Source organism: Budorcas taxicolor, chromosome 21, assembly GCF_023091745.1.
Source record: "Budorcas taxicolor isolate Tak-1 chromosome 21, Takin1.1, whole genome shotgun sequence".
In the NCBI taxonomy this organism is placed as follows: Eukaryota; Metazoa; Chordata; class Mammalia; order Artiodactyla; family Bovidae; genus Budorcas; species Budorcas taxicolor.
In genome coordinates this window covers 36,130,617-36,157,621 of record NC_068930.1, presented here as the reverse complement: position 1 = coordinate 36,157,621, position 27,005 = coordinate 36,130,617, and the positions used below count along the sequence as shown (strand labels likewise).

At 43.8% G+C, this 27,005-nt stretch overlaps 1 protein-coding gene across 1 annotated transcript in view; it reads left to right on the top strand.

Annotated features, from left to right (window-relative positions):
* PEAK1 (pseudopodium enriched atypical kinase 1) overlaps nucleotides 1-25,056 on the top strand; it is a 168,223-nt gene extending 143,167 nt beyond the window's left edge. The window contains exons 5-6 of the mRNA XM_052659771.1: nucleotides 117-862; nucleotides 21,086-25,056. Of these exons, the coding sequence (XP_052515731.1) occupies nucleotides 117-862; nucleotides 21,086-22,243 (1,904 nt within the window). The 3' untranslated portion in view covers nucleotides 22,244-25,056. The remainder of the gene's footprint in view (nucleotides 1-116; nucleotides 863-21,085) is intronic.
* The last annotated feature ends 1,949 nt before the right edge of the window (nucleotides 25,057-27,005 follow it).

Here is a 27,005-nt window from a genome sequence, read left to right as displayed (position 1 = left end):
CTTCTTAAATTCTTACTACTACATTTATTTCTGTTTAAGTTTCAATTATGTAACCAGAACAAAAATTTTATTTAATTATTCTTTTTTTCTTCTTTCTTTATTTTAAAACAATCCAGGACAATCTAGAGCAGCCATGATACCTCCCAAGCATCCACGGCAGCCTAAGGGAGCTTTGGATGATGCCATCGCCTTTGGCGGGAAAACAGACCAAGACGCACCTAACGCTTTGCAGCCAACACCACCTCCACTGCCAAAGAAAATGATCATAAGAGCCAATACAGAGCCACTCTCCAAAGACCTCCAAAAGTCCCTGGAAACTACCCTTTGTGTCATGGCTAATCCCACCTACGACATCGACCCCAGCTGGGATGCCAGCAGTGCTGGCTCCTCGGTCAGCTATGAACTCAAGGGACTGGATGCTGAGTCTTATGACTCCTTGGAGAGACCTTTGCACAAGGAGAGACGTGTGCCCTCAGCAGCAAACAGCATCTCCAGCCTAACGACTCTCAGTATTAAGGATAGGTTTTCCAACAGCACAGAGTCCCTGTCCAGCCGGCGGGGTCCCTCTGGTAGACAGGGCCGGAGTATCCAGAAGCCACAGAGACAAGCACTTTATCGAGGACTTGAGAATCGTGAAGAAGTGGTGGGTAAAATCCGAAGCCTGCATACAGATGCCTTGAAGAAACTGGCTGTTAAATGTGAAGACCTCTTCATGGCTGGGCAGAAAGACCAACTCCGTTTTGGGGTAGACAGCTGGTCAGACTTCAGGCTGACCAGTGACAAGCCATGCTGTGAAGCCGGTGATGCAGTTTACTATACAGCTTCATACGCAAAAGATCCACTTAATAACTATGCAGTCAAGGTAAGAAAATATTGTAAATCTGATTCTAATCCTCTCCAACACGCTATTATTGAGATGGGTGTGTGTTTTTTCCCCTTTTCTTCATTCAGCAAAAACTTATTAAGTATCTGCCTTACACCAGATGTTGTAATAGAAGAGGCCTTAACTTATTATCTAGAGGAGAAAACAGATTTATGGGGACAGACTTACAGCACAGTATACTGAATGCTAAGGTAGAAGTTAACAGAATTCTTTGGGAGCTTAGAAGGACCTTAACCCAGACTCTTGATGCTAAAAAATTCTTCTTAAAGTAGGTAATACTTGAGTGGGATTGTTTGCAAAGACTTCCTGTACAAATGAGGTCTATTATGTGCCTTTCACCCTCTATGTTTCTGTCTTTATTCCCTAGCAAATAAGAGACCCTTGTTTATCTCTGCTTTCTAACTCCTCTGCTTCTGAGAGAAATGTTTTTATAGAGGAAGGTAATCAATATTTGTTGATGTACAAGGAACTTTTTCGTGTTACATAATTTAATCTTCACATCAAGTTCATGGGGTTAAGATCTATGTATCCATTTGACAGGTGAGAATAAAGCTTAGGGTCACACAGCTAGCAATTAGTAAAGCTAGGATTTAAACAGGTCTCTCTGGCCCCATAGCCTACACTTTTCCTGTTATGTCATATCAATTTCTTAAATGTGTATCACCCATTCCAGACAGCTCGCTTATTTAAGAAGGCTAAAACTCTTAGCATCAAGAATTCTTGAGCAATTGCATTCACTGTAACAGTAAGCCATAGGCTTCATCAGTATAATAACTGAAGCATGGACTTTGAAATCCCAAAGATCTAGATCAAATCCTAACTCCTCCACTTAGCTCTGTCACAAATTACTCCTCTGAGTGTCAGTTTCCTCAGCTTTAGAAAGGAATAATAATCGTACCCATCTTATGGGGCTGTTTGGCTGCAAGAAAACAAAATACTTAGTGATTGGTATTCACTTCTTTCACTATCCCTTAGCTTCTTCCCTATATTGCTAGTGAAAGTGAAGTCGCTCAGTCGTGTTCGACTCTTTGTGACTCCATGTACTGTAGCCTGTCAGGCTCCTCCATCCATGGGATTTTCCAGGCAAGAGTGCTGGAGTGGATTGCCATTTCCTTCTCCAGGGGATCTTCCCGACCCAGGAATCGAACCCAGGTCTCCCACATTGCAGGCAGCCGCTTTACCGTCTGAGCCACCAGGACAGCAACAATCTTTTGAGCCTCAATTTCCTCCTCTTTCAGATGTTTACAACAATGATGACCAATCTACTTTGTGGGATTGAGATTAGGATCAAGTGAGATAATGCATGTGAAAGAGTTTATAAAAGCATAAATCTCTATGTAAATGTAACGTTGATTCACCCTTTGCATAGTCCCTTTTTCCAGATTCTATTCACTGGTTCAAAACTAATTAACATACCTAAATGACTTGTACATGTTAATTTGGCTCGATAGACCAGATGGCATCTTAGTAAATTAATGGAGGAGGTAAACGATTGGCCTTACCTGTCTTTCAAGACAGAACATATATTTGGACCAGACCTTCAGCTGACTGCTCTCTGCACTTGCAGCACCTAAGCCACTTCAGTCTCTGGTGGTACTGAGAGTGACCTTGTGCCCAGCCCACACTTCTTAAACCGAGGGATAAACTGCAGAGAGAGAATCTAAATTCAAGTTAATACATTACTGTTGAGTCAAAAAAGGCATGTTGAGATTCTGTGTAGTGTTCAAGAGCCATTACGCTAGTTGGAGTTATGGGACCTCATCTGTCTCGGGCCTGTATTACTACAGGATCGCCAGTGCAGGATGAATGCCTATTTCAGAAAGGAACATTGAACTATCTGTTCTTTCAAAACAACTGAGAAGTAGGGCTTGACTAACTTTATGTATTATTGCTGTGCAATCTTGTCTCTTTCCCAAATCAATGGCCTGCTATTGATTTCTTTGCTTGTAATGATGCAAAAGCAATCTCCAAAGAACAGGTGGCAAGTGGTTATATACTGAGAGTTGTTGGCAGGTTTGGGAAAGGATGTTTTACACTAAATGGTGAATATAAATGTCTATTTGAAGACCCTCTAGGCATTTCTAGAAGTACCCAGTTGATAGTACAACCTTAAAGGAATAAGCTACTAGGATGCTGTGAGCCCTACCTTTGCAGAAATAAACAAAAAAGATTAGCGGTTGGCTCATCAACTTTTTACTGTTTGTCTTCTTAAAATTATCCCTTTCCATACTAATGAAATTCGAGTGACCAGGCAGGTATAACTCTCTCTCTCTTTTTTAATTGATGTATAGTTGATTTACAATGTGTTAATTCCTGCTATACAGCAAGATGACTCAGTTATACATATGTATACATTTTTTAATATTGTTTTCTGCTGTGGTTTATCCCAGGATGTTGAATATAGTTCCCTGTGCTATATAGTAGGACCTTGTTGTCCATCCATTCCATATGTAATACTTTGCATCTACTAACCCCAAACTCCCAGTCTGTCCCTCCCCCACTCCACCCCTATACACCACCCCCCCACAACTGCAAGTCTGTTCTCTATGTCTGTTAAAGAGACTAAAAGGTCTTTTAAAATGTTACAAAAGGAAGTTGGTGCTGGAATTTAATAATTTGAAAGTCAAAGGATACTGCTCCTTAAATACCACTGCTCCTTAAATGCCAAATCCACTGTGGTGACAGAGTATTAAGATCTTAACTTTGGGTGTTGTCTTAGTTTGCTCAGGCTGCCATAACAAAATATTAAGAATGGATGACTTAACCAACATAAATTTATTTTCTCACAGTTGTGAATGCCGGAAAGTCCAAGATCAAGATTCCAACTGATTTAGTTTCTAGTGAGGGCTCTCTTTCTGCCTTGCAGATGGCTGCCTTCTTTCCAACTCCTCACATGGCTCAGGGGATTGGAGCTCTTTAGTGTCCCTTCTTGTGTGTGCTAAGTCGCTTCAGTCATGTCCAACTCTGACCCTGTGGACTGTAGCCCACCAGGCTCCTTTGTCCATGGGACTCTCCTGCTGTGTCCTCCTCCAAGGGATCTTCCTGACCAGGGATCGAACCCACATCTCTTATGTCTCCTGCATTGGTAGACAGGTTCTTTACCACTAGGGCCACCCGTGTCTCTTCTTATATGGACACTAATCCATATCAAGGCCCCACCCTTTTACTCTCAGTTAACCCTAATTACCTCTTTACAGGTCCTATCTCCAAATACTGTTAACACTGGAGGTTAACACATCAACATATGAATTTGAAGGTTCTTGATTCAGTCTATAGCATTCTGCCCCTGACCCCCCAAAAAATTCATGTTCTTATCACATGCAAAATATGTTCAATCCATCCTAACAGCCCCGTAGGTAACTCATTCTAGCATCAACTCTAAAGTCCAAAGTCTCATCTAAATATCATAGAAATCAGATACGTGTAAAACTCAAGGTCTGATAAATCCTGAGGCAAATTGCCTCCCCAACTATAAACCTATGAAATTAGTCAAGTTATATGCTCCCAGAATACAGTGGTGGGCAAGCATGGGATAGACTGTCCCATTCTAAAAGGGAGAAATCAGAAGGAAGGAGGGGATGATGGGTTCCAGCAAGTCTAAAATCTTGCAAGACAAATTCCATTAGATATTAAGGCTCCAGAACAATCCTCTTGGACTCAGTACTCTGTCTTTCAGGCCCACTGAGGTGACAGAATCACCCGTGTCTCTGCTGGGGACCCTGGTCCTTTGGGTCTTTGTAAGGACCCACCCACATGACTGCCAGGGCAGCCTACCCCTGAGGCACTGGGCAGGTTCGTCCTGGCCTTCCCAATCTGGAGAGGCAGCCCGGCCCTTCAAAACCAAGCAGGAACCAGCCTTGCTTCTGGGCCTGCGGTGGGAGTAGCAGCCCTGTGGTGATCCCTGCAACACCTTTTCAGGGTCATTCTTCCTTCTCCTTAAAGAACAGTGCATGCTCACAGCTAAGTAGCTCTATGATCCACTCCTGGAGAATCCATTAGCCCTCCTTCATTCCACCCAGCTTTCTCTGTCCCTTTAGTTCAAGCTGACAGTACTTTGCCGGTGTAACCCCATCTCTATTTCTGGCTTCTGCTGAGATGGCTGATTAAGTCCACGAGTCACAGTCTGTCTCCTTATCACATGGCTGTTCTGCGACACCCTTAATATTCTCTTTAGAACAAGTTTTCTCATTTTTTGTGGTGTGGGTAGGCTGTGAGTTTTCTAAATCTTCAAGTTGTGGTTCCTTGTTGCTTAGCAGTTCCTTCCTCAACTCTTTCTCCCTCTGCACTTCACTATAAGCAGTCAAAAGACAGCAAGTTGTTCCTTTAATACTTTGTCTCTCAGCTAAATATTCAGTTTCATTGCTCACAAGTTTTGCCTTAACAAAATGCTGGAACAGAGTTTAGCCAAGCTCTTTGCCATTTTTTAAGAAATCTCACCTTTTTTCCTAGTTTCTAGTAAATGTTCCTCATTTCTGAGACCTCACCAGAATCGCCCTTAATGTCCATATCTCTAGCAACAGTCTGTTCATACATTTCTAGGCTTTTTCTATCATGGCTTTTAAAACTCTTTCAGCTTCTACCCAATTCCAAAGCCACTTCTTTCTGCGTTTTGGGGTACTGCTTACAGCAGTACCCTACTTCTCAGCAACAAAATCTTAGTCTGCTCGGGCCGCCATAATAAAATACCATAGACTGGATGTATTTTCTCCTAGGTTGGGAGATTGGAAAGGAAGACTGTCTTCCTGGCGTGTTGCTGGGCCCTTCTGTCTGCACTTGGGAGGGTGGGGGAGGGAGTATGTCACATTGGCTGTTGGGGCTTTACCATGTGAGTCTTAAGAAGACACAGTTCAGTTCATAGCTTTATTCTGTTTTTCATTCAGTGTGACTATCTTTATGATGTTCCTTGGTCTTAAACTAAAAGATATCACAACATCGAATAAAGGGAAACAGTCAGCTAATGTGAGTCCAGATTCTCTATCCGTCATTGTGTATACCCAAGCAAGTCATATAACCTTTCTTGATTTTCACTGCCCTGCCTACCTCATGAGATTGTTATAGGTATATGTGTTTATGTAATGAAACTGTTTTTGTAAATTATGAAGTTATATAAAATATAATAATGCGTTAGTGTTGTTAACAATAATGGAAAATTATTTCTCAACATTCTTTTGGTCATTCATTATTATTCTTCATTAATATTAGGCATTATACTACTAAGTCGCTTCAGTCGTGTCCGACTCTGTGTGACCCCATAGACCGCAGCCCACCAGGTTACCCCGTCCCTGGGATTCTCCAGGCAAGAACACTGGAGTGGGTTGCCATTTCCTTCTCCAATGCATAAAAGTGAAAAGTCAAAGTGAAGTCGCTCAGTCGTCTCCGACTCTTAGCGATCCCATGGACTGCAGCCCACCAGGCTCCTCCATCCATGGGATTTTCCAGGCAAGAGTACTGGAGTGGGGTGCCATTGCCTTCTCCTAGCCTGAGCATATTTTAATAGGCTCTGCACTTAGATATTTTCTTTCTCATTCCTTCAAAGTCATAAACATCTTTCCTTAAAATTATGAGAAAAAGCTACTAAGTGTAACAGTCCTTCAGAATTTTAGTATTGCCAAAAATTGGAAACAAACCAAGTGCCTGATATTAAGGAAACAATGTAATAAATTATGGTATATTAGCCCGATGGAATGTTTTCAGCTATTAAAAATGTTATTATAAAGATTATTTAAAATCATGGAAAACATTTTTTTACATTGATTAAGTATCACATTAAAATAGCAGAATACCAAATACTGTAACCATAACTTAAAAAAAGAATTGACCTACAAAATGGTAATATACAAATGATTTCTGTGTTAGAGTAGTAATGATTATGGACAGTTTTTATTTTGTTTAAAAAATGATGTCATAATGTCTCTTCAGTGAAAAAACTAAGGAATTGAAGATTATGGATTATTTGAAAGTGAGCTTCTTGAAGTCACAGGTGTCCTTACTTATTATCTCTGTAGTCCCATCCTCTGAACACAAATTATAACTAACTCCTGCTTCATGCTACCCAACTTTGCACTCATTAGTTCCTCTCTTTGGACTGCTCTTCTGGGAAGAGCATTGTCTGTACAGGTAACCTATTTCAGAATCACCTGTGGGATCCTCATTAAAAATGTGCTTACTTTGATCCCATCTCACACCTACAGAATCAGCATTTCTGGAAGTGAGGCCTGGGCAGCTACACTGTTAGCAAGCACCTTCAGGTGGTCCCTCCACAAAATTTCAGGACTGTTGATACAGCGGTTAAGAATTTAGATTGTTGTCAGAAAGACTTGTGTTTAAATTTGTACTTTGGCTATTTTATGAGCTGTGTTACCTTGGCCCAGTTACTTGCCTCTTCTAAGCCCATTGTCTTTACTTGTAAAATGGAGAAAATACTGCATTCTCCCTAAAGCCATTGTGAAAAATCACAAGAGTCAGTTGTACCTGGAGATGTATATAGTACTCAGAGCATCATTTGACACAAAGTAAGCTTTCAGTAAATGGTAGCTACTCATTCCACCACTCCCTTCTCATGTACCTAGAAAACTCCCCATTCAATCATGTCCTGCTCTTTGCCACCCCATTGACTGTAACTCACCAGGCTCCTCTGTCCATGGAATTCTCCAGGCAAGAATACTGGAGTGGGTAGCCATTCCTTTCCCCAGGGGATCTTCCCGACCCAGGGATCGAACCTGTATCTTCTATATTGCAGACAGACTCTTTACCATCTGAGCCACTGGGGAAGCCCAGAAAACTCCTATATTTTCTTAAAGAATCCAGCTCTGTGAATTTTTTTCTCTGATCTTCTGAGAATATGCTGATGGCTCCTCTCTGCATACCCACGCTATACACAGTGGATTTCTCTACCACTGTTCTGTCATGCTACAGTTCTACAGTACTGTGCTGTGCTATGCTAAGTCCCTTCAGGCATGTCTCTTTGCAACCCTATGGTTCCTCTGTCCATGGGGTTCTCCAGGCAAGAATACTGGACTGGGTTGCTGTGCCCTCCTCCAGGGGATCTTCCCTACCCAGGGATTGAACCTGCATCTCTTATGTTGCCTGCATTTGCAGGTAGGTTCTTTGCCACTCATGCCACCTGAGAAGCCCATTTGATACTACCATTACCCAATTAAAGTAACATGCCTCCCCTCCCCACTGGTATACTTGAGCTTCCTTGTGGCAGGGAACATGGCTTGCGAATCCACATATCTTTATTATATTATTAATCTAATATCCTTAGCATTAGACAGCATTATATACTAATATAATGTTGCATACATAGTGGGCATTCAATAAATATTTCTTGACCTTTTGGCAAACATTGACTGTATAAAACATTGTAATATCTGCATGCGTTTACAGAAACACATATGAATAAGGCAAAAGCCTTGCCCTCAAAGAGCATGTATTCCAGTGGGAAAGACAAAGGCATAAGTAACTGTTAAATCAGACATTATAGTAAAGGTTAAGAGTGGTGTGAAGATGTAAAGATAAAGATTAATAAATGAAAGAAGTCATTTTAACATTGTTAAATCTCAGGGCCAATAAAAAAAGGGCCTCTAGGGTCTACTTCACATTATTCTTAGGGTTAAATACAGTATATGGAGAAAATAGTGGAAAATGGAGCTGGGAAGATTTGGTACCAAATTTAGAGGCTTAGATTGATGAGCTTAAGAGGTTAGCCTTTATTTTGTGTTTTGTGGGAAACCATTAAGGATTTTTAAACAGAGAGATAACATAAGATTAATGATTTTAGAGATGAATGGTTTTAAAAATAAACTGTGGTGGAAAAGTTCAGAAGCATTGGAAGCAGGGGAGCCAGTCATTATGCTACTGCAACAGTCCAGGCAAGTGATGATGAGATCTTGCAATAAGGCCATCCAAAAAAGGGACAGGTGGTGAAGGAGCCAAGGCAGGCAGTTGGCCATCTCTGGTGAGTGCCTGGTAGGATGGTGTAGGATGTCTGGTGTAGGATGAGGGCACTGATGCTAAGATTTCACGAAGGAGCAACCCCAGGAGGATGCTGATGCCGTTAACTGGAATATGAATCAGAAAAGCCAGAAAGATGAGCTCTCTGTGAGTCCCTGCCCCTGGGACAGCCAGGTCAAGAGAAAATGTGTAGCCAGATAAAAATGTGAGTTTGGTACTCAGAAGAGAGGTCAAGGTTACCTAGTGCTCTCATCAACTTGATTTAGTTCAAACCGGGAAAGTATGATATTGTAGTGGTAGAGTCTGCATATTGGGAAAAGGCCCACACAGCTAAGTGACCTAGAGCAGGAGAATTTGAAAGGGATATAACAAAGGACAAGAACCCACAGATCAGAGTTGAAGATTCAGGAAAGTTTGAGCAATATAAGGAGAAGGCAGGAGCTGAATCTTTGGTAAACCTCAAAAGAAAAAAAAAATACAGTCTTGGTAGCAGTGGAAGTGGATATCAAATGCAGTGAGTTAGGGAAGTGTGGAACAGGGAGGCTCAGGAGACAGTGAGCACAGTGCATTTTTAAGAGCTTTTGTGAAGAAAACACCACATTGATTCCTAGACAGTAGTTAACCTTCAGCTCCTGTTTGTGTCATTCATGTCTCCTTTTATCCCCTCATCACCATTTGGTGAGCCACCATGCAGTAGATTGGACCGTCTGTCTCTGTGGCTGCATGTTGGCTGGCCTCCAGCCCTTAACTTCCCTGTTCTAAATAAAATCCACTTTACTTTTGCCACCTTTCAAAGAATCTGGGTAGCCACTGAACAAACACGTAATCTTCAAAGTACACTCATCAACTTTCAAAGGGCAGGCCTTCATCGTTCCAAACAGGAAGAACCTGAGAACAGAGAGGAACAACTGCTTTTATATATCGTCATCAACTTTTATGGCAGGCTGCCTCTTCATTCCTGCATGGAACTTGTCCTATTAGATCATACCTGAGTCAGTGGATTGGCCCTGCTGTTCCTCCGTGTTATCCTTGAGTGGACAAATGACAGCTTTTTGCCTAGAAGCAGGGTGGACAGTTGGTAAAATTATGGCTCAGTGTCCATAGGACATTCTTTTTTCACTGTTGTTATCAGATCATTTTATAACAAATGCTGCTATGTGAGACCACATGAGAAATTGATGAAATTACTTTGAGGAAGGCAATGAAAATCTTTTGTAAGCAAAAGTATACATTTCTGACTTATTTTTCCAGCACTTCCAACTCTGTAGTAGTAGGTATCTTCTTTTTTTAAAGTCGTCCTGGTCTTTGTTCTCACAGAGAGAGCGCAGAAAACTCAGTGAAGGTGTTCACTTCCCTATTACAGCAGTGGAGCAGCTTCTTTTCTTCCAGCTATGCCAAGAATCTTGTTTAAAGCTTGTAATAAAGTAGAAGTGAACTGTGGAGACCAACATCTTTTATTGCATTTTGACTCTGGAGTCTCCATTGATCTCATTGGGGTGGTTGCTGAGAAAGCAAGACAGTAAATGAAAAAGCATTAATAGGAATAACGGGGATTGGTAGGAATTTACAACTAGTTCAGACTATAGGATCAGGCAGTTAATTGCTGGCTTAGTGACAAGGAACCAACTATAGAGAGGAAACCATTTTCATTTTCATAAGTGTTAATGTTAGTCACTCAGTTGTGCCCGATTCTTCACGACCCCATGGACTGCAGCCCACCAGGCTCCTCTGTCCATGAGATTTTCCAGGCAAGCATACTTGAGTGGGTTGCCGTTTCCTCCTCCAAGGTATCTTCCCACCCCAGGGACTGAACCCGGGTCTCCTGCACTGCAGGCAGATTCTTTACCGAGTGAGCTACAAGGGAAGCCCAATTTTTATTTTCATAAAATAAGCCCATTATTTCATTTTCATAATGCAACACAAATGTGCCCAACGTTGGACCTTCCCAGAAAGTGACTGATCAGCAGCCAGCTCTACAGACTCATAGCCACCCTAGGTCAGTGTCCACTATATTTCACTGCTGAATGCATACAGAAGTGCCTTAAAGTCTCTACTGGAAATTGGTTTCAAAAGGAGAGATTTGGGGGTACTCATGTAAACCAAGAATCAAAATGAACTGTCTAGTGGGAGAAGAGCCACAGCTTTAATTAATGAAGTGAGACGACACAGCTGAGAATTATAAATTGGGATTCAAATTAATAGAATTCCTAATCTGGGTCCTCAGCAGGTTGTTCAACTGGTTTGTGCCTCAGTTTCTCCAGTGTGATCATCCTGGGTGTCACCTGGTCAGCCTAAATTACTGGGCTCAGGAACACACAAGAATTTCTTTTGCTCCATATGCTGAGTGGGAGCATAAAAAGAATTCAGTGAGTACAAATCACAAGTGAAATAGTGAAATACGATACAGTTGCCTTCTCGAATTTCTTTTCTAGACTCCAAAATATTGGGGGGGGCGGGGTGGGCATGTGAACATTTTTATAGCAAGTCAAGCTGTAAAATACCTGGCCTACCTGACAGGTCTCATAGCAGATTTCTACAGCATGGAGTTCTGATTCCTGGGGGCCCAGACAGTATTTATATAGTAAACACTTAATCCATTTTGAATATGATTGTAACAGCATTGAGCATGTATGGTCTTAGCTCTGTAGCAGCAAGTAAGGCCGTACTCCTTCTGGACAGATCAAAGAATTGAGATCTATCAGTGATCAGTCTGTATTCTCAGAGTGAGGTCATACCAAGTAATGAATATCAATTTAGAATTTGCAGCTTTTCATTCTTCGCCCTTTCCCATATGCTGTTGTGCTTTGGGGTAATGTGACAGAATAGCACAGATGGTATAGTGTGTGTGCAATCGTCAGCATGTATCATTTTTGTCCCTCTGCCATTCATTCCCCACAACATCGTCTCACTTAAGGTTCACTGAGGTCCTGTAAAGTGCGCAGAGCAAGCTGGAAATGGGAATCCCTGCTGATAAAGTGGAAGTCAGCTGAAGGCACACTAGGCCAACTGGGCCCATAATTGAAAAATAAAAGCTAATGTAGAATATTTTTGAAGAGTCTTGTATTTTATACATATCGCTTCCTTTGGAGAAAAGAGAAAATTGAACGGAATGACAAAGAGCAGTATTGTTTTGTGTGGGTTTGTACAGCACAAAACCCCTGAGCCTCCAGGGCAGCCTGGACTCAGCAGACAGCCCCCATTGTTCAGATATGACTCATTTGTGTAGTCAGGTCATGAGCATTTATTACCCAGATTTGTCTGCCCTTGCCCCCTCCCCATCAGCTTGCCAGCTTCCATCTGTTTTATAAGAGTTAATCATATATTCTAGCTGTTCTGAGTAAATAAGCCTTATGGCTACACCAGGTCAGATGTCACCATTCTCAGTATTTGTGTAGCCACACTGAACGTGCACTAGGTGCCTGACTCTGTGCTGGGCCCTAAAGATAAAAATATCTGCTCTTAAGACAGACAAAAAATGTGGCAGCTGTAATAATAGAGACATGTACATGAGGTGTAGCTAAGCACAGAAAGGAGATTCAGGCATTTAGCACTTTCTGTCTTTGACACACATGACACATGTGAGGACTTTAAAGAAAGAAATAGGTGGACATCCCTCAGGCAGATGAGGGGAGAAGAGGCGCCTCAATCAGAGAGAGCCCTGGAGGGTAGGACTAGGGTGCTGGCTGCAGGGAGTTCAGTGTGGCAAAAGTAGGAGACGGGGGAGAAATAAGCCTCGCAAGGGAAGCCAGGCCAGGACTTTATCCTCTGGAGATAATGGGGAACCCTTAGGAAGTTTATTTGATTTTTTTTTTAAAGATGGCTCTTGTGGCTACGTAAAAGGTATATTTGAGGGAAATCACATGGGAGTCGAGGAGACCAGTTGGAAATCTTTGGTAGCAGACCAGCAAGTGATAATGGTAGCCATCGAGATGGAGAAAAGAGGAGAATTTGAAAGCATATGGGAACAAAATCAGTCAAAGCTGGTGATTAACGAGATGCAGGAAATGAGGATGGAGGAGAAACCCAGAGTGAATTTGATAACTCATCTAGATGCTGGGGCAGATAACAGGGCCATTCACCAAAAGTGGGCATACTAGAACAGGAAATTCGGTGGGGAAAAGTTCGGGTTTGGTTACGTTGACTTTAAGGCATCTATCTATAGGATGGGACATATATGGAGAGAAATCAAGTAGGCCTTTGTATAGATAAGTCCGAAGCTCAGAGATAAGTTTGGATCGCAAATGTAGATGTGGAAGTCAGCAGTATATCACGATGGTTGAAGCCATGAGCTTCCTGAAGGGAGAGTGTCAGTGAGAAAAGAGAGCAGACCCCTCAAACACCAGCATTTCAGGGAGCCTTTGGGAGGAAGGGTCGAGTAAGTAAGAGGTGATAATACCACTCCCCATTCAACAACTGATTTATTCCACAGCCATCCAGTTTTGCCAAATGTCCACCATCCCCCCTCCCCATCTTCCTACTTCATTGCCTTAAGCTGAGTCAGTACTGAAAGGGTGGAAAGTGTACACCTTCATTATAGGTCCCGGGCATCATGGGCATTCTGACAGTGTCAGTAGCATTAGACACATAACCTTGTCTTCTCTGTCCCAGCTGCTTTTAGTGAGGCTTTACAGTCAAAGCCCCACACAGTCTACTTTTTTAAAGTTAGCTATCTAGCTAGATTAAGATTGTTATAGCAGACATAAATGCTCTATAAAGGCAAGTTTGCCTCAACGGTATGCAGAGTAGTTGCCAGGAGCAACACAGAAAATGAGCTCCTGAGTTGAAATGAATGTTTGGAATTAAACTTCCCAGGTTGTGTGCGGGGAATCCATTGTCAGCCCTGTTTCCCCACTAAGATCAGGCTTGTGTGAGGGTTATGGGCTTTGACTCAGGTCTCAGAAGGTCTCAGAAGAGATTAACTTGGCTCTGATTCTGGAAGCATGTTTTCCACTGTGTCTGGGGGCTCTGGCCTGCTGCTTCAGGATGCCGTGTTCTCCAGACAGGAAGTCCTTGAGGAGCCGTACTTTTTTGAATGCTCAATTGATGAGAGTCAATCTTTCTCCTCTCCTTCTCTGTTCTCGCTCATCTTGATTAACTCAGACAAGCACGTAGTTTCCCCCAAGCTCTTTTTTTGTGACAGTGTATTGTCCACGTTTGTGGGTGTGGAACTATCAGCTGACTGGCTCTCCTTTTTGATGTTCTTCTGGCTTTCTTTGGGAGAAGTAGCTTGTGAGAGGGCAAGCAGGCAAAGGTCAGTGTGCCCAGGATGGGCGTCCCCTGCTGCTTGTGCTCCCCACGCGAAGCCTTCCCTCTGCATGAACGAGGCATTGCCACTTCCGTGGAACCAAGAACGTGTCCGTAAGGAGACCGATAGCGTGTTCGGAGGTTCGGCCTTCTCCAGCCTGGTTTTTGTTCTCTTGCTGAGGTTTCCATGCAGGTGACTCGTGGATCTTGATGTCGCAGCTCCCTCTAGCGTCACCGTGGCTCGGGCTCTCCGAGGGCTTTTCTTCCCATTCAGAAAATGTACACGATACAGTCTGCCAAAATCGGCAGCATTTTAAATAGGTTTTCCCATACATAGTGAAAACAAATATGAGATGATTTCTCTCCCATTACAAAAGGGAATCTTACATGAAGATATGGGACCATTCCAGCTCCAGTTTAGTTCCTATTTCAGAATTTTGTGGAGCCAAGGAGTCCTGTGGAAATCATTCTTCTTGGGGAGTGGAAGCTTGGATTTCAGTTGAAGCCAGCTACCCTCTGTAAGGAAGGAATGTGAATTTCTTGCAAGAAAGGTAAATGAAAATGGGAGGCCAAGAAGCTACTTTGATCTCTGCAGAAGAGAAAATACTGAGTGAGAGAAGAAGGAAAAAACAACAAGCAGCAGGAAGACCCCTCTCCATTTGTTCTGGAAAGAGTGGCTTGTTTTCTGAAATGACTTTTGAACTAGAAATTCATCTCTGAAGCCAAGTCATTTTGAGGTCTTTTTTAAACCAAAGGAGTCAAGTTATTAATATTTGAAAAATGGCTACTTTGTGGTGAATAGAATAATATAACACTCCTACCTAAATTAACATCATCGCAGCCTCCATAATAAAGATTTATGAGATACTCATCATATGAAAAACCCTGTTATGGACATCTCCATAGGTCTGTGTTTTGGTTGTAACTGTTTTCTTAGTTATGAGCTAATTAAAAGCACTAGTATTTTGTTTTCTTCTTTCATACTCCAGTCTTCTCCCTTTTTCCTTTGCCCTTACAACTAGAGTGACCAGTTATTCTTCAGCCTGTCTCCATATTATAAGGTGAAGAGATAAGGAAGTGCCAGCTCCTCAGCGTGGCTCTCTAAGCAGACTGTTTTCCTTCAGAGTATCCAAACTGACTGAACAATTTATCATTTCTTCTTCATAAATCACTTTGAACCTTTATCTCAAGTTGATCTGTGAAGCCAAACATAAATTCTTGTCGTAGTATCCATGTTCTTATCTACTCACAAAACTCTGAGATAGCTTCTAAAATTGTGTGTGGGGGTGTGTGTGGAGTGTGTATAGATACAGTTAGAATAGAAGTAACAATTAGAATATCTTCTCTGCTTTTAATGGCAAGCCACGAGGTGGCAAGTTTTTTTCTGTGCAACTTGGCACAGTGAAAACTACAGTTTGGCTAAACAGTTCTCTTCCTTAGTCTTAGACTGGCCCATCTTAAATCAGAATATAGTGCTGATCTAGACTTGTTGGTCGGGGCTGACCTGGCATGGAGGTGGGAAACCTTAATGGTCCCTGTTTAGCCACCCTCTGCCAAACCTGTCATCAGAGAGCCTCACTGCTGGAGCATGTAGCTCTCAGACCCCAAAGAAAGATGAAATTTTCTGACTTGCTCTCTGAAAAAATGGGCTGCTGCTGCTACTAAGTTGCTTCAGTGATGTCCGACTCTGTGCGACCCCATAGATGGCAGCCCACCAGGCTCCCCCGTCCCTGGGATTCTCCATGCAAGAACCCTGGAGTGGGTTGCCATTTCCTTCTCCAATGCATGAAAGTGAAAAGTGAAAGTGAAGTCGTTCAGTTGTGTCCGACTCTTCGTGACCCCATGGACTGCAGCCTACCAGGCTCCTCTGTGCATGGGATTTCCCAAGCAAGAGTACTAGAGTCGGGTGTCATTGCCTTCTCCAGAAAAAATGTGAGGATTCTATAATGCATCAGTTTTTAACATTTACAAGTTGTCATTGTTTTAGTCATTATGAATGTTACATTTGTACAGCTTAGTAGTTTACAGGGGTTTCCCTGATGACTCAGACAGTAAAGAATCCACCTGCAATGAGGGAGACCTGGGTTTGATTCCTGGATCAGGAAGATCCCCTGGAGGAGGGCAAGGCAACGCACTCCAGTATCCTTTTCTGGAGAACCCCATGGACAGAGTAGCCTGGCAGACTACAGTCCATGGGGTCGCAAAGACTCAGACATGACTGAGCGACCAAGCACAGCACAGCACAGCACAGCACAGCAGCAGTAGTTAACAATTAAGCTCTACCTACTTGATCTCATTGGATTCTCACAACTGCCCTGTGAATAGGTCTCAGTATTCTTCACATTGTCTCCTTTACTTAGAAAGACTGGGACCCAGAGAAATTAAGAGAAATGACCAAGGTTACACAGCTGGTAGCAGGCTAAATGCTAGGCCTTTCAAGTCCTTGGCAAGTTTCCCTTCTATAGGGTGACAGAGTTTAACTACAGTCTCATTCAGCCAGACTCAGTGGTATTTGACTGGCTTTTCAAAGGCTGAGGAGTTGGGACCTTTGAACTTCCATTCTAGCGGGCAGTGTGATACTGAGCAAATTATTCAAACTGGAATGTGTCATGTCCTAGATCTAACTCCCATACAACTAAATGATGACTAGTATAAGGTTTTTAAATACCTAGTGGCATATAAATATGAAATATTGCCAACAGTACAGTATAGAAAGAATTCATGTTGTGATTGATGAGCATCAGGATTATATATTATACTGCATGTGCTGAGACTTAGAAAGCTTTCCAAAGATAATGCTTTGTGAAAGATATATGTTTGAACTTGAACTCAGCCTGGGGATATCTCTATTTCAAGACCAGAAGTTTGCATAAAGAAGAAATGCCAAAAACTGATGAAGTTCGTGGTAGAAGACAAAGAACCTTTTTTTCACATCTCTCTCATGTGTGCATGTACGTCTGCTTGTGTGTGTGTGTGTGTGTGTCATTGACCACTGTAATAAATATGTATAAATACAATGAAAGAGAGAGGGATATTCCTCTCCTTCAGACTCCTTTGCCACAGCTCCTTTTTTAAAAGCATCTATTTTGATAGCAATCAGAGCCTGCTGCTTCCCAGAACCGAGCATCCATCAGCATCCTCCTAAGGAAATGTACATTTTTCTTTGTAGATAGAGAAGGCCAGAAAAGCTTTTCCAAATTTGCTCTTCTGTGTCACCACAATAAACCAGCAAATTGTAGCCGCTGCAGAGCACCTGTTGCTGGGAGGCTTTGGTGTCTGTGAGGTGCAGCAGCGTGCTCCCGCCAAGGAGGAAAAGTGGCAAGTTTGTTCTTGGTTCCCAGGGTCCTGGAGAAGCTGTCCGGACCAGGCTGTTACAATCTATGAATAGCGTTGGAGACTCAGCCTTCCGTTGTCAGGTTCTCATATCGTATCATGAGGATAATCCTTTTAGGGGTGATTTTTATTTATTTATTGCTTTTCTAACCCTTTAAGACTAGAAATACAATAGTTGTTTGAGGATGTAGAACTCTTGGCTAATGTTTTTCTTCAAAAAACTCTTCCTTGATCCATAACCACTTAATAACATTCTTTTTGAGAGGCCTTATTGCTTGAATATTGACCTGTTAAGAGAAAATGTACACACGTCATTTTGAAGCATGGTTGTCTCGGTTTATGCTCAGTGGTGTCATCGCTGGGTCATATGGTAGTTCTGTTTTTAGTTTTTTAAAGGACTTACCTACTGTTCTCCACAGTGACTGTGTCAGTTTACATTCCCACCAGCAGTGCAAGAGAGTTCTCTTTTCTTCGCATCCTCTCTAGCATTTATTGTTTGTGTATTTTTAATCTACGCCATTGTTCAGTGTAGGCAGGGTTGCAGCACTGTTTGCAGTAGCCAGGGCACAGAAACAACCTAAGTGTCCAGTGACGGATGAGTGGATGAAGAAGATGTGCTGCATTTCTACAATGGGATATTACTCGGCCGTAAAAAGGAACAGAGTTGGGTCATTTGTAGAGATGTGGATGGACCTAGAGTCTGCCATACAGAGTGAAGAAATCAGAAAGAGAAAAACAAATGTTGTATATTAACCCATATGTGTGGGATCTAGGAAAATGATATTGTTGTTCAGTCACTAAGTCGTGTCCAACTCTTTTGTGACCCCGTTTGCTGTAGCCCACGAGGCTCCTTTATCCATGGGATTTCCCAGACAAGAATACTGGAGTGGATTGCCATTTCTTTCTCCAGGGGATCTTCCTGACCCAGGGATGAAACCCACGTCTCCTGAATTGCAGGTGGATCCTTTACCACTGAGCCGCCTGGGAAACAATAGAAAAATGACAGATGAAACTATTTTCAGGGCAGGAATAGATAACAGATATAGAAAACAGGCATGTGGTCACGGGTGGGAAAGGGACAGGAGGGGCAAACTGGGAGTTAAGGTTGACATACAATATACATTCAGTCATGTTCGACTGTTTGCAACCCCATGGGCTGTAACCTGCCAGCGTCCTCTGTCCATGGAATTTTCCAGACAAGAATACTGAGTGGGTAGCCATTCCCTTCAGGGGATATTCCCAACCCAGGGATCGAACCTAGGTCTCCTGCAGGGCAGGCAGTTTCTTTACTATCTGAGCCATGAGGGAAGTCCAATAATATACACTACTGTGTGTAAAATAAATAACCAGTGGAAAGCTGCTATAAAGTACAGGGAGCTCAGCTCAGTGCTCTGTGATGATCTAGAAGGGTGGGATAGAGGGATTGGGGGGAGGGAGGTCCAAAAGGGAGGGGACATATGTATATATACAGCTGATTCACTTCATTGTACAGCAAAAATTAATATACCATTGTAAAGCAGTTATACTCTAATTTTTTTTTTTAATAAAATGAACCACCAGTGTCTCAAATGGAGGAAAATAGGCAAAGGATATGAAGAAATAGGGATCTTCCCTCATAGCTCAGTTGGTAAAGAATCCGCCTGCAATGTAGGAAACCCCAGTTCAATTCCTAGGTTGGGAAGATCTGCTGATAGGCTACCCACTCCAGTATTCTTAGGCTTCCCTTGTGGCTCAGCTGATAAAGAATCCGCCTGCAATGCAGGAGACCTGGGTTCAATCCCTGGGTTGGGAAGATCCCCTGGAGAAGGGAAAGGCTACCCAATCCAGTGTTCTGGCCTGGAGAATTCCGTGGACTGTATAGTCCATGGGGTCACAAAGAGTCAGACATGACTGAGCGACTTTCACTTCACTTCACTTCATGAAGAAACAGTTAATGGTAATGAAAGGGGGGAAATTACAGTGGACCCTTAAAGATGTGAAGAGGTGCTCAATAACTCATTAAAAATAGTATCTCCAGAGATACTTTTCTTCACTTATCAGATCAGCAGAGATAAAGCTTGGAAACATCATCGGCTGGCAAGAATGGGAAGAGAACAAGCTCCCCACCCACTGCCCCACCCACCACCACCCCCCTGCACCACTGGCTGATGTGTAAACTGACTCAAGTTGATAGAGGCAATTTGGTAACATTTATCAAACATCTAAATACAGATCCCTTTGACTCTCACTTCCCCTTCTGGAAACTTATCCTACAGGTATCCTCATACACAGCAATATGAGGATGTATAAGGCTTTTCACTGCAACCTTGTCTGTAGCTGGAAAGGCCCTGAATGTCTGCCAGTAGAGAGGGGTAACTGAACTCTGTATGTCCATGCACTGGAATGTATGTCGCTATAAAAAAAACAAACTATTAATAGTATGCTATCTATGGAACAGTTTCAAGACATGTTAAGTAATAAAACCTGGGTACAGATTGTTGTTCAAAAAGAAAAGAGAGAAAATGTAAAACTTAGACTTCTGCCATTGAAATGCCAGTTTTGCTCCAACTAGATGAGACCAACGATTCTCTCAAACTTTCTTCTTTATCCTGCCAGTGACCCATGAGTGCCTGAGTTGTGACCATCACAATGACACTCACTGAAAAGTTAGGAAGACTCATAGTTTACCTGGTCAATTCTATGTCAGTCTCCTGACCAGTGATATAAGGTATTCTGGCCTATGTTATAAGCTATTTATTGAGCTGCTGTGTAAGTCTTGGCTATAAAGCTCCACAGAAAGAAAGCATAAATGAAAAATGACTTTTTGTTTTTCAGTTTTCTAGATGAGGGGCAAGATAGAGTGGAAGGAGGAAGCTTTGGTGTTGGACAGACTTAGATTTGTAAACTAGTGGCCCTGCGTTTGTGTTTTTTGTTTTTGTTTTTTAAATTCTTAAGTCCTCAGCCTACTTTGGGCTTCCCAGATGGCTCAGCAGTGAAGAATCTGCCTGCAATGCAGGAGACACAGGTTTGATCCCTGCGTTGGGAAGATCCCCTGGAGGATGAAATGGCAACCCACTCCAGTATTCTTGCCTGGAGAATTCCACAGACAGAGGACCCTGGCGGGCTACAGTCCATGGGGTCACAAAGAGTTGGATATGACTGAGCAACTGACCGTGCACACACACACAGCCTATTTAAAGAGCTGGTGTAAGGACTAGAGGGCTCCCCTGTTGGCTCAGCGCTAAAGAGGCCACCTGCAATGCAGCAGCCGCAGGAGAGGCAAGTTTGATCCCTGGGTGGGGAAGATTCCCTGGAGGAGGGCATGGCAACCCACTCCAGTATTCTTTCCTGGAGAATCCCATGAACAGAGGAGGCTGGCGGGCTACAGTCCATAGGGTCGCAAAGATTCGGACACAACTGAAGCAACTTAGCACACACGTACACATAAGGACTAGAGGTAATACACATTATGGATTAAGCATGAAGACACTGTTTCTTGAAACTCAACACAGGGTCACCAAAACCCTTTCTGGAAAACTCAACTCTAATGCTGTATCTTCACTGCAACACTATTGCTGTCGCTACTCCAGACTCCTACCAGTCACCTTGTAGTTAACCCCTCTTTACGAATCATGAGCCTTGTTATGATAGTGTGCATTTTAAATTGTGTTCTTTGCTTTCTTCCTTCAGATCTGTAAGAGCAAAGCTAAAGAATCACAGCAATATTATCACAGCTTGGCTATCCGGCAGAGTCTGGCTGTCCACTTTAACATCCAGCAGGACTGCGGTCACTTCCTTGCTGAAGTTCCTAAGCGCCTGCTTCCCTGGGAGGATCCTGATGCCCCCGAAGAGGAAGAGGATGACATGGAAGCAACAGAAGAGGTGAAAGAAGCTGATGGGAAGGGCCCAGACCTGAGCTCTGAAGCAGAGTCGTCCCACAAAGAAAGCCAGGCAGTCGTCAGCAGGAAGCAGAGAAGCCACGTTGTGGTCATCACCAGAGAGGTTCCCTGTCTCACAGTGGCCGACTTTGTGCGAGACTCCCTGGCACAGCATGGGAAAAGCCCGGATGCATACGAGAGGCAAGTGTGTCTGCTGCTTCTGCAGCTGTGCTCGGGCCTGGAGCACCTCAAACCCTACCATGTCACCCACTGCGATCTGCGTCTGGAGAACCTGCTGCTCGTCCACTACCAGCCTGGGGGGCCCACCCAGGGCCTGGGGCCTGCAGAGCCCAGCCCCACCCCGTCCTGTCCCACGAGGCTCATCGTCAGCAACTTCTCCCAGGCCAAGCAGAAGAGCCATTTGGTAGATCCTGAGATCCTCCGGGACCAGTCCCGCCTCGCCCCGGAGATCATCACGGCCACGCAATATAAAAAGTGCGACGAGTTCCAGACAGGCATCCTCATCTATGAAATGCTGCACCTGCCCAACCCCTTCGATGAGAACCCAGAGCTGAAGGAGAAGGAGTACACTCGGGCCGACCTGCCCCGCATCCCGCTCCGCTCCCCCTATTCCCGGGGCCTGCAGCAGCTGGCCAGCTGCCTCCTAAATCCCAACCCTTCTGAGCGGATCCTCATTTCAGATGCCAAAGGCATCCTCCAGTGTCTGCTCTGGGGCCCCCGGGAAGATCTCTTCCAGACTTTCACCGCCTCCCCCAGCCCTGCTCACAGGAACACCCTGCTCCAGAACTGGCTGGACATCAAGCGCACACTGCTCATGATCAAGTTTGCCGAGAAGTCCCTGGACCGGGAGGGTGGCATCAGCCTAGAGGACTGGCTTTGTGCTCAGTATCTGGCTTTTGCCACTCCGGACTCTCTCAGCTGTGTTGTGAAAATCCTGCAGCCCCGTTAATATGTCCCAGTCACTGGTCTTACTTCATGTGTCACCTTCTTCAAGTTGCCCACACGCTTCCCCCTCCTGGTATTCATACAGAATTCAAGGAAAGAAGAGAGACAAGCCTTCCCTCCCCATCCAAGTCCAGTGAGACGCTGAGTCCATCTTAACATTAGGGAAAGTCAGCCGCACATATATGCAGCTGCCATTCATGGGAACACCTTCCGCCCTAACTGTCCCCAAGTGCAGGAAATATGAAGATGCATCCTTGAAGTGACAGCTCCTCTGGTTTGAACTCCATGAGCTGGGTCAAGTTCCTCCGGAACTCTGTCTTTTTAACATCATGTATTTATTCTCACTAGCAATAGACAGATTTAACCAGTACTTACCATCATCTACTAAACTTTCACAACAGACTTTTTTCCTTTAAAGGATCAATACTGGGCCCTCTTACCAGGCAGAACTGCCATCCTTAGCATCAGCCCAGTTTTGGTTCTGGGAATTACATCCTTTGTTCTAGCAGAGGGTAGAAGGACAAGAAGAGAGAATCCTTCCTTAGGGTCATGCACCCATTTGGTTTCCATTATCAGTAAGTGTGTGCACTGTGTGGGGGACGGCCCTAAGTCTCCCCTCGTGCTGCCACTGCCTGAATCTCCTTCACCTTGGTTCTGTCCCCACTTGCCAGTGAAGTTTGGGTGTATCAGCCCATGACAGAGCTGACCCAAGGTGGTGTCACCAGGGCCCCAGGAGGGCAGAGTGCAGATCTTACAAATAACTAGCAGGACATAACAAGATGGCGTTCCTGCACGTGCAGTTCTCTAGGGGCCATCAGGGGAACAGAGTTTAAAGGACCGTTCTTTGATTACTGTCAGAGCTGTCAGCCTCGGCAGCCAGGGCTACCAGTACCCAGATCACAGTTTTCCCCTGAGCCGTAATTGGCCAGCCTCCTTATATCAGCAGCCAGTGTTAACTAGTCTACCAAATGCTGTAGACAATAGCTCTGCATGGAAATGGCTGTCCTTTGAGCCGTAACAACTCCCTCAAGGGCACAGTGTGGCTGGCTGTTAGGATGGCCAGAAGGCAGAGGAAGGGGAGAAGGCCGCTGACGAGACCGCCGACCTCTGCCTTGCAATGCCCACGTTGTCTAGAGAGACTGCCTCCCAGCTGCCCAGGCACATTGCTCCCGGTGACTCAGAAACACCACTGAGGGCAGCTCATGGGGAGTTTGGATTGCTGAGGTGGGTGGCCGAGAGCACCCTGCCTGGGGTCTGTGCTCCTCTCCTATGGATACATGTGCAATTTTTGTATGTATTTTTTTTAGCTGTATATACAGTGTTTATGTTGCAACTTCACCTGAAGCAATATCCACAGAATATCCCCTTCTTCCCTTGGCACATATTTGCGCTGAGACGAGTGTCGCTTCCACCCACAGTGTGTGTGTGTGTGTGTGTGTGTTATTCAAAACTGTGAGTATCTGTTCTGTTTACTTCAACTTTGAAATCCCAAGAGTCACTCAGACAGTGTGAGTGTGTGTACACGTGTATACCCATGTGTGTGCACATGCCTGCTGGAAGTAGAGGCCAGGCCTCTGGGGGAGCAACCTGTGGCAGGGTTGATAGACACATCCTCTGCCTGGTGGGCAAGATGGCCCTGGGCCCCGCATCAGCTGATGCAGAGCTTGTTAAAGCCAAGCCTGATTGTGCAGTATTATTTAGATAGCACGTTAGTGGCCTTTTGGTAATTTCTAAACTTTTAACATTATTAACCACCTTTCATGTGATTCACCTATATCAAAGAGGATCAAGAAAGGAGAAGAATGTATTTTATCGTGCTCTTCTTTGCTTCACTTTCTTCTTTTCTGAGAGAATGGGAGTCATGAGGCCCATCTGGGGGATGCCCTGTCCTCCCGGCCAGCAGGTCAGGACTTCCAGGGAGGAGAGCTGGTTGGCCCACACAGAGTCCTGTCTCCTCTGGCCAGAGACAAGGCTCTGCCCCTGGGAACGGCCACAGGATGGCGTGCCGCTGCAGGCCAGCAGCCCGCTCTCTCGGTGTCCTGCAACCTGGCCCCACTTTGCCTAGCAGGCTTTAGTAGGTTGCCCTTAGCTAACCCATGGGCACATAACCCCCTGCCCAGTTATACACTGAAGTGGCAGCGCAGAGACCACTACCCTGTCCACCAGCACGCCCCCTCAGCAGCCTGCTCTCCGTGGTTTGCACATTGAGGCGCTTTCTCAATGTCACTCTCATGCTGCCTAGCCCGTGTGAATTTGAATGTTGACTATTTAATGCAGTTTCATATTTAATGAAGAATGTTTTCTGGTCCCTTTATTTGTTTTCTAGGTATCCTTCACCACCACCACCCTCCTTTTTTTCTCCTGTTTCTGTTTTGGCTTGGATCCAGTCTTCTTCATTTTAACTTGATAGTATTATAAGCACGGACACCCTCCACTACCATTATCTTATAGCACTGGCAAACCGAGCACCTTTTCACATTAGATGTGTTTAGTACTGTTTTCATAGTCGGACTTGTTAAGGGCAAAAGATGAATGCCAGCTATTCAGGAAGGGACTCGGGCTGCTCTGAGATCGGTGGCTGGATTAATAGTTCTCTGAGTGAGGGCCAAAGGACGTAAGGTGGGGAAGGACGAAAGTGTTACAGGTGAGAACAGAATAGGCAAGATAACCCTATTTCTAGGCAAGAGGTATTGTCAGACAGTCCTCCAAACATTTTTCCAAAATGATGAAGTTCAGTCTCATATTAACACAAATATTTTGCATTTCCATTTTAATTGTAGCAGAAACTTTGAATTCATTCATCAACTGCAAAGAAATCCTGCCCTCAGACATACATATTTATACATATTATATATATATATATATATATATATATATATGAGTTTTGGATTGTGACTAGTATAGCACTTTAAGTTTTCTCAAGTAACATCAAGTTATTGTCTTCAATACGGATTGGATTTTTTCTCTTCTTTTGAAGTCTGTACTATAGATTCTTCCATGTATATTGAGAATTTGAACAATTAAGCCGCTATTGGAACTTTTCCTTAAGCCACATGAGCAAGAATAATCTCTCGTACACTTTTAGGTAAACAGGACAATGGCTGGAGTAGCCAAGACCAAGACTGAATGTACAGCAGAGTGCCTTGTTAGCGTGCTAACCTCGTCTGGGAGGAAAGAAATTAGATGTTCCACGGAAAGGAGGGGGGCTGTGAAAGGGCTCCCTTGCTCGCCTGAGAGCCCTTGGCGCACTAGCATGATGCCAAGGAGCTAATTCATCCAGAATAACAGCAAGATGGTGGAAAGAGCAGTTGCAACCCATGGCATCAACAACAAAAGAATGGTGAAGGACGTCCACCTACCCATAGGCTAAGTCAGAATTGGAAGCCAGGAGTATGGCAGTGGGTTTTAAGTTTTGCCCTCAGAAGATAAACCGGCTGAGATACACAGGGGAGCACTGCACTCGCATTCCCTAGTCTGCTGATGTTGAGGGCCCAAAAGTAAAATCTGTTGGTTGGAATTTTACTGTCACTGGGGGCCAGTTGTGCTTCCAAACTCAGTCCAAGTTTGTGAACTTAGAAAACTAAACCAAGAGATCTGAGCCTCTGGAAATATTAATGATAATCCTGGGAATTAGACTACCTAAAATAGTATTTTAAAGTGTCTAGCATTATAAAATATCCATGAAAGATCTTTGGGGCCTACTAAACAGTAGGACATAGAAGGATTGCACTCCACTTCTCACATTCGAATTAAGAATACTTTGGTGCTAGGAAATTACCTGACTTAGTTTTGCTGATAGGAGTTTTCCCTAGATGTTACCAGCAGCAATCTGAAAAAAATATGGGTTAGTTCCAGAAACTGGGATGAGCTTAGGATACTGCGCTGTATTCCAAGTGATTCTAGATGTATAAATAAGGTATGAACATACTTGGGATGGGCAGGGAGTAACTTGACTTCCTGGGCTAACTCTGACATGTTTTTTTAATTCCCCTTACTAGTTGACAAGGAGTAAAAATTCTGGTTCAGCCTAATGACTGAACAGGATGGCTGCCCGTGAAAGCAGGTGGTTAGTTTTACCTCATTGAAGCCCATATTCTCAAAGGCCCAAAGTGCTGCGCCAAGACAAATCCAAGTGCCACTCTTGCTCAACTGTGTGCCGCAGCCTGTGCTGACGGCAGCACCAAACGTGGGGGTTCCACGGACCAAAACCGATGCCATTAGGGAAGCCACGAGTGGTGCCACGCAAGATTCTAGACAGAGATTATACCAAAGAAACCAAGCCTCTTTGTCCTGATGTTTTTTAGGTGATGAGGCTGAGTTATGACAGACGCCATGGGAAGAGAATTCACATGCATTCCCACATCCAGGTATTCCACTGATCAAGTAAACCATCCTCAAAAAAGCACCTATTTTTTTAAAAACAAGTCCATTTTGTGTATTGGGGGTGGGGGGAGATGATGCTAATGAAAACCTTGGGAAGATTATAAATTCCCCAGCGTTTCAGGAGAAGGAACTATCCCCTCTCCCATTGACATGATTGTGACAATCACCCAAACTTCAGCTTGGGAACATCATATCCCTGTAATACTGAAAGCTGAGGGATTTTTTTTTTTGTTTGTTTGTTTTTTTTTTTTTTTAAGAGATGTGGTAGTTTCAATAGGTTTGTTTAAAAAAAAACTCTTGGGAAATTTCTTTTAAAAAATCTAGTATTTTTTATAAACCGAGGTGTTCACCACTCATCACCACCATTTTAATATTTATAAGTG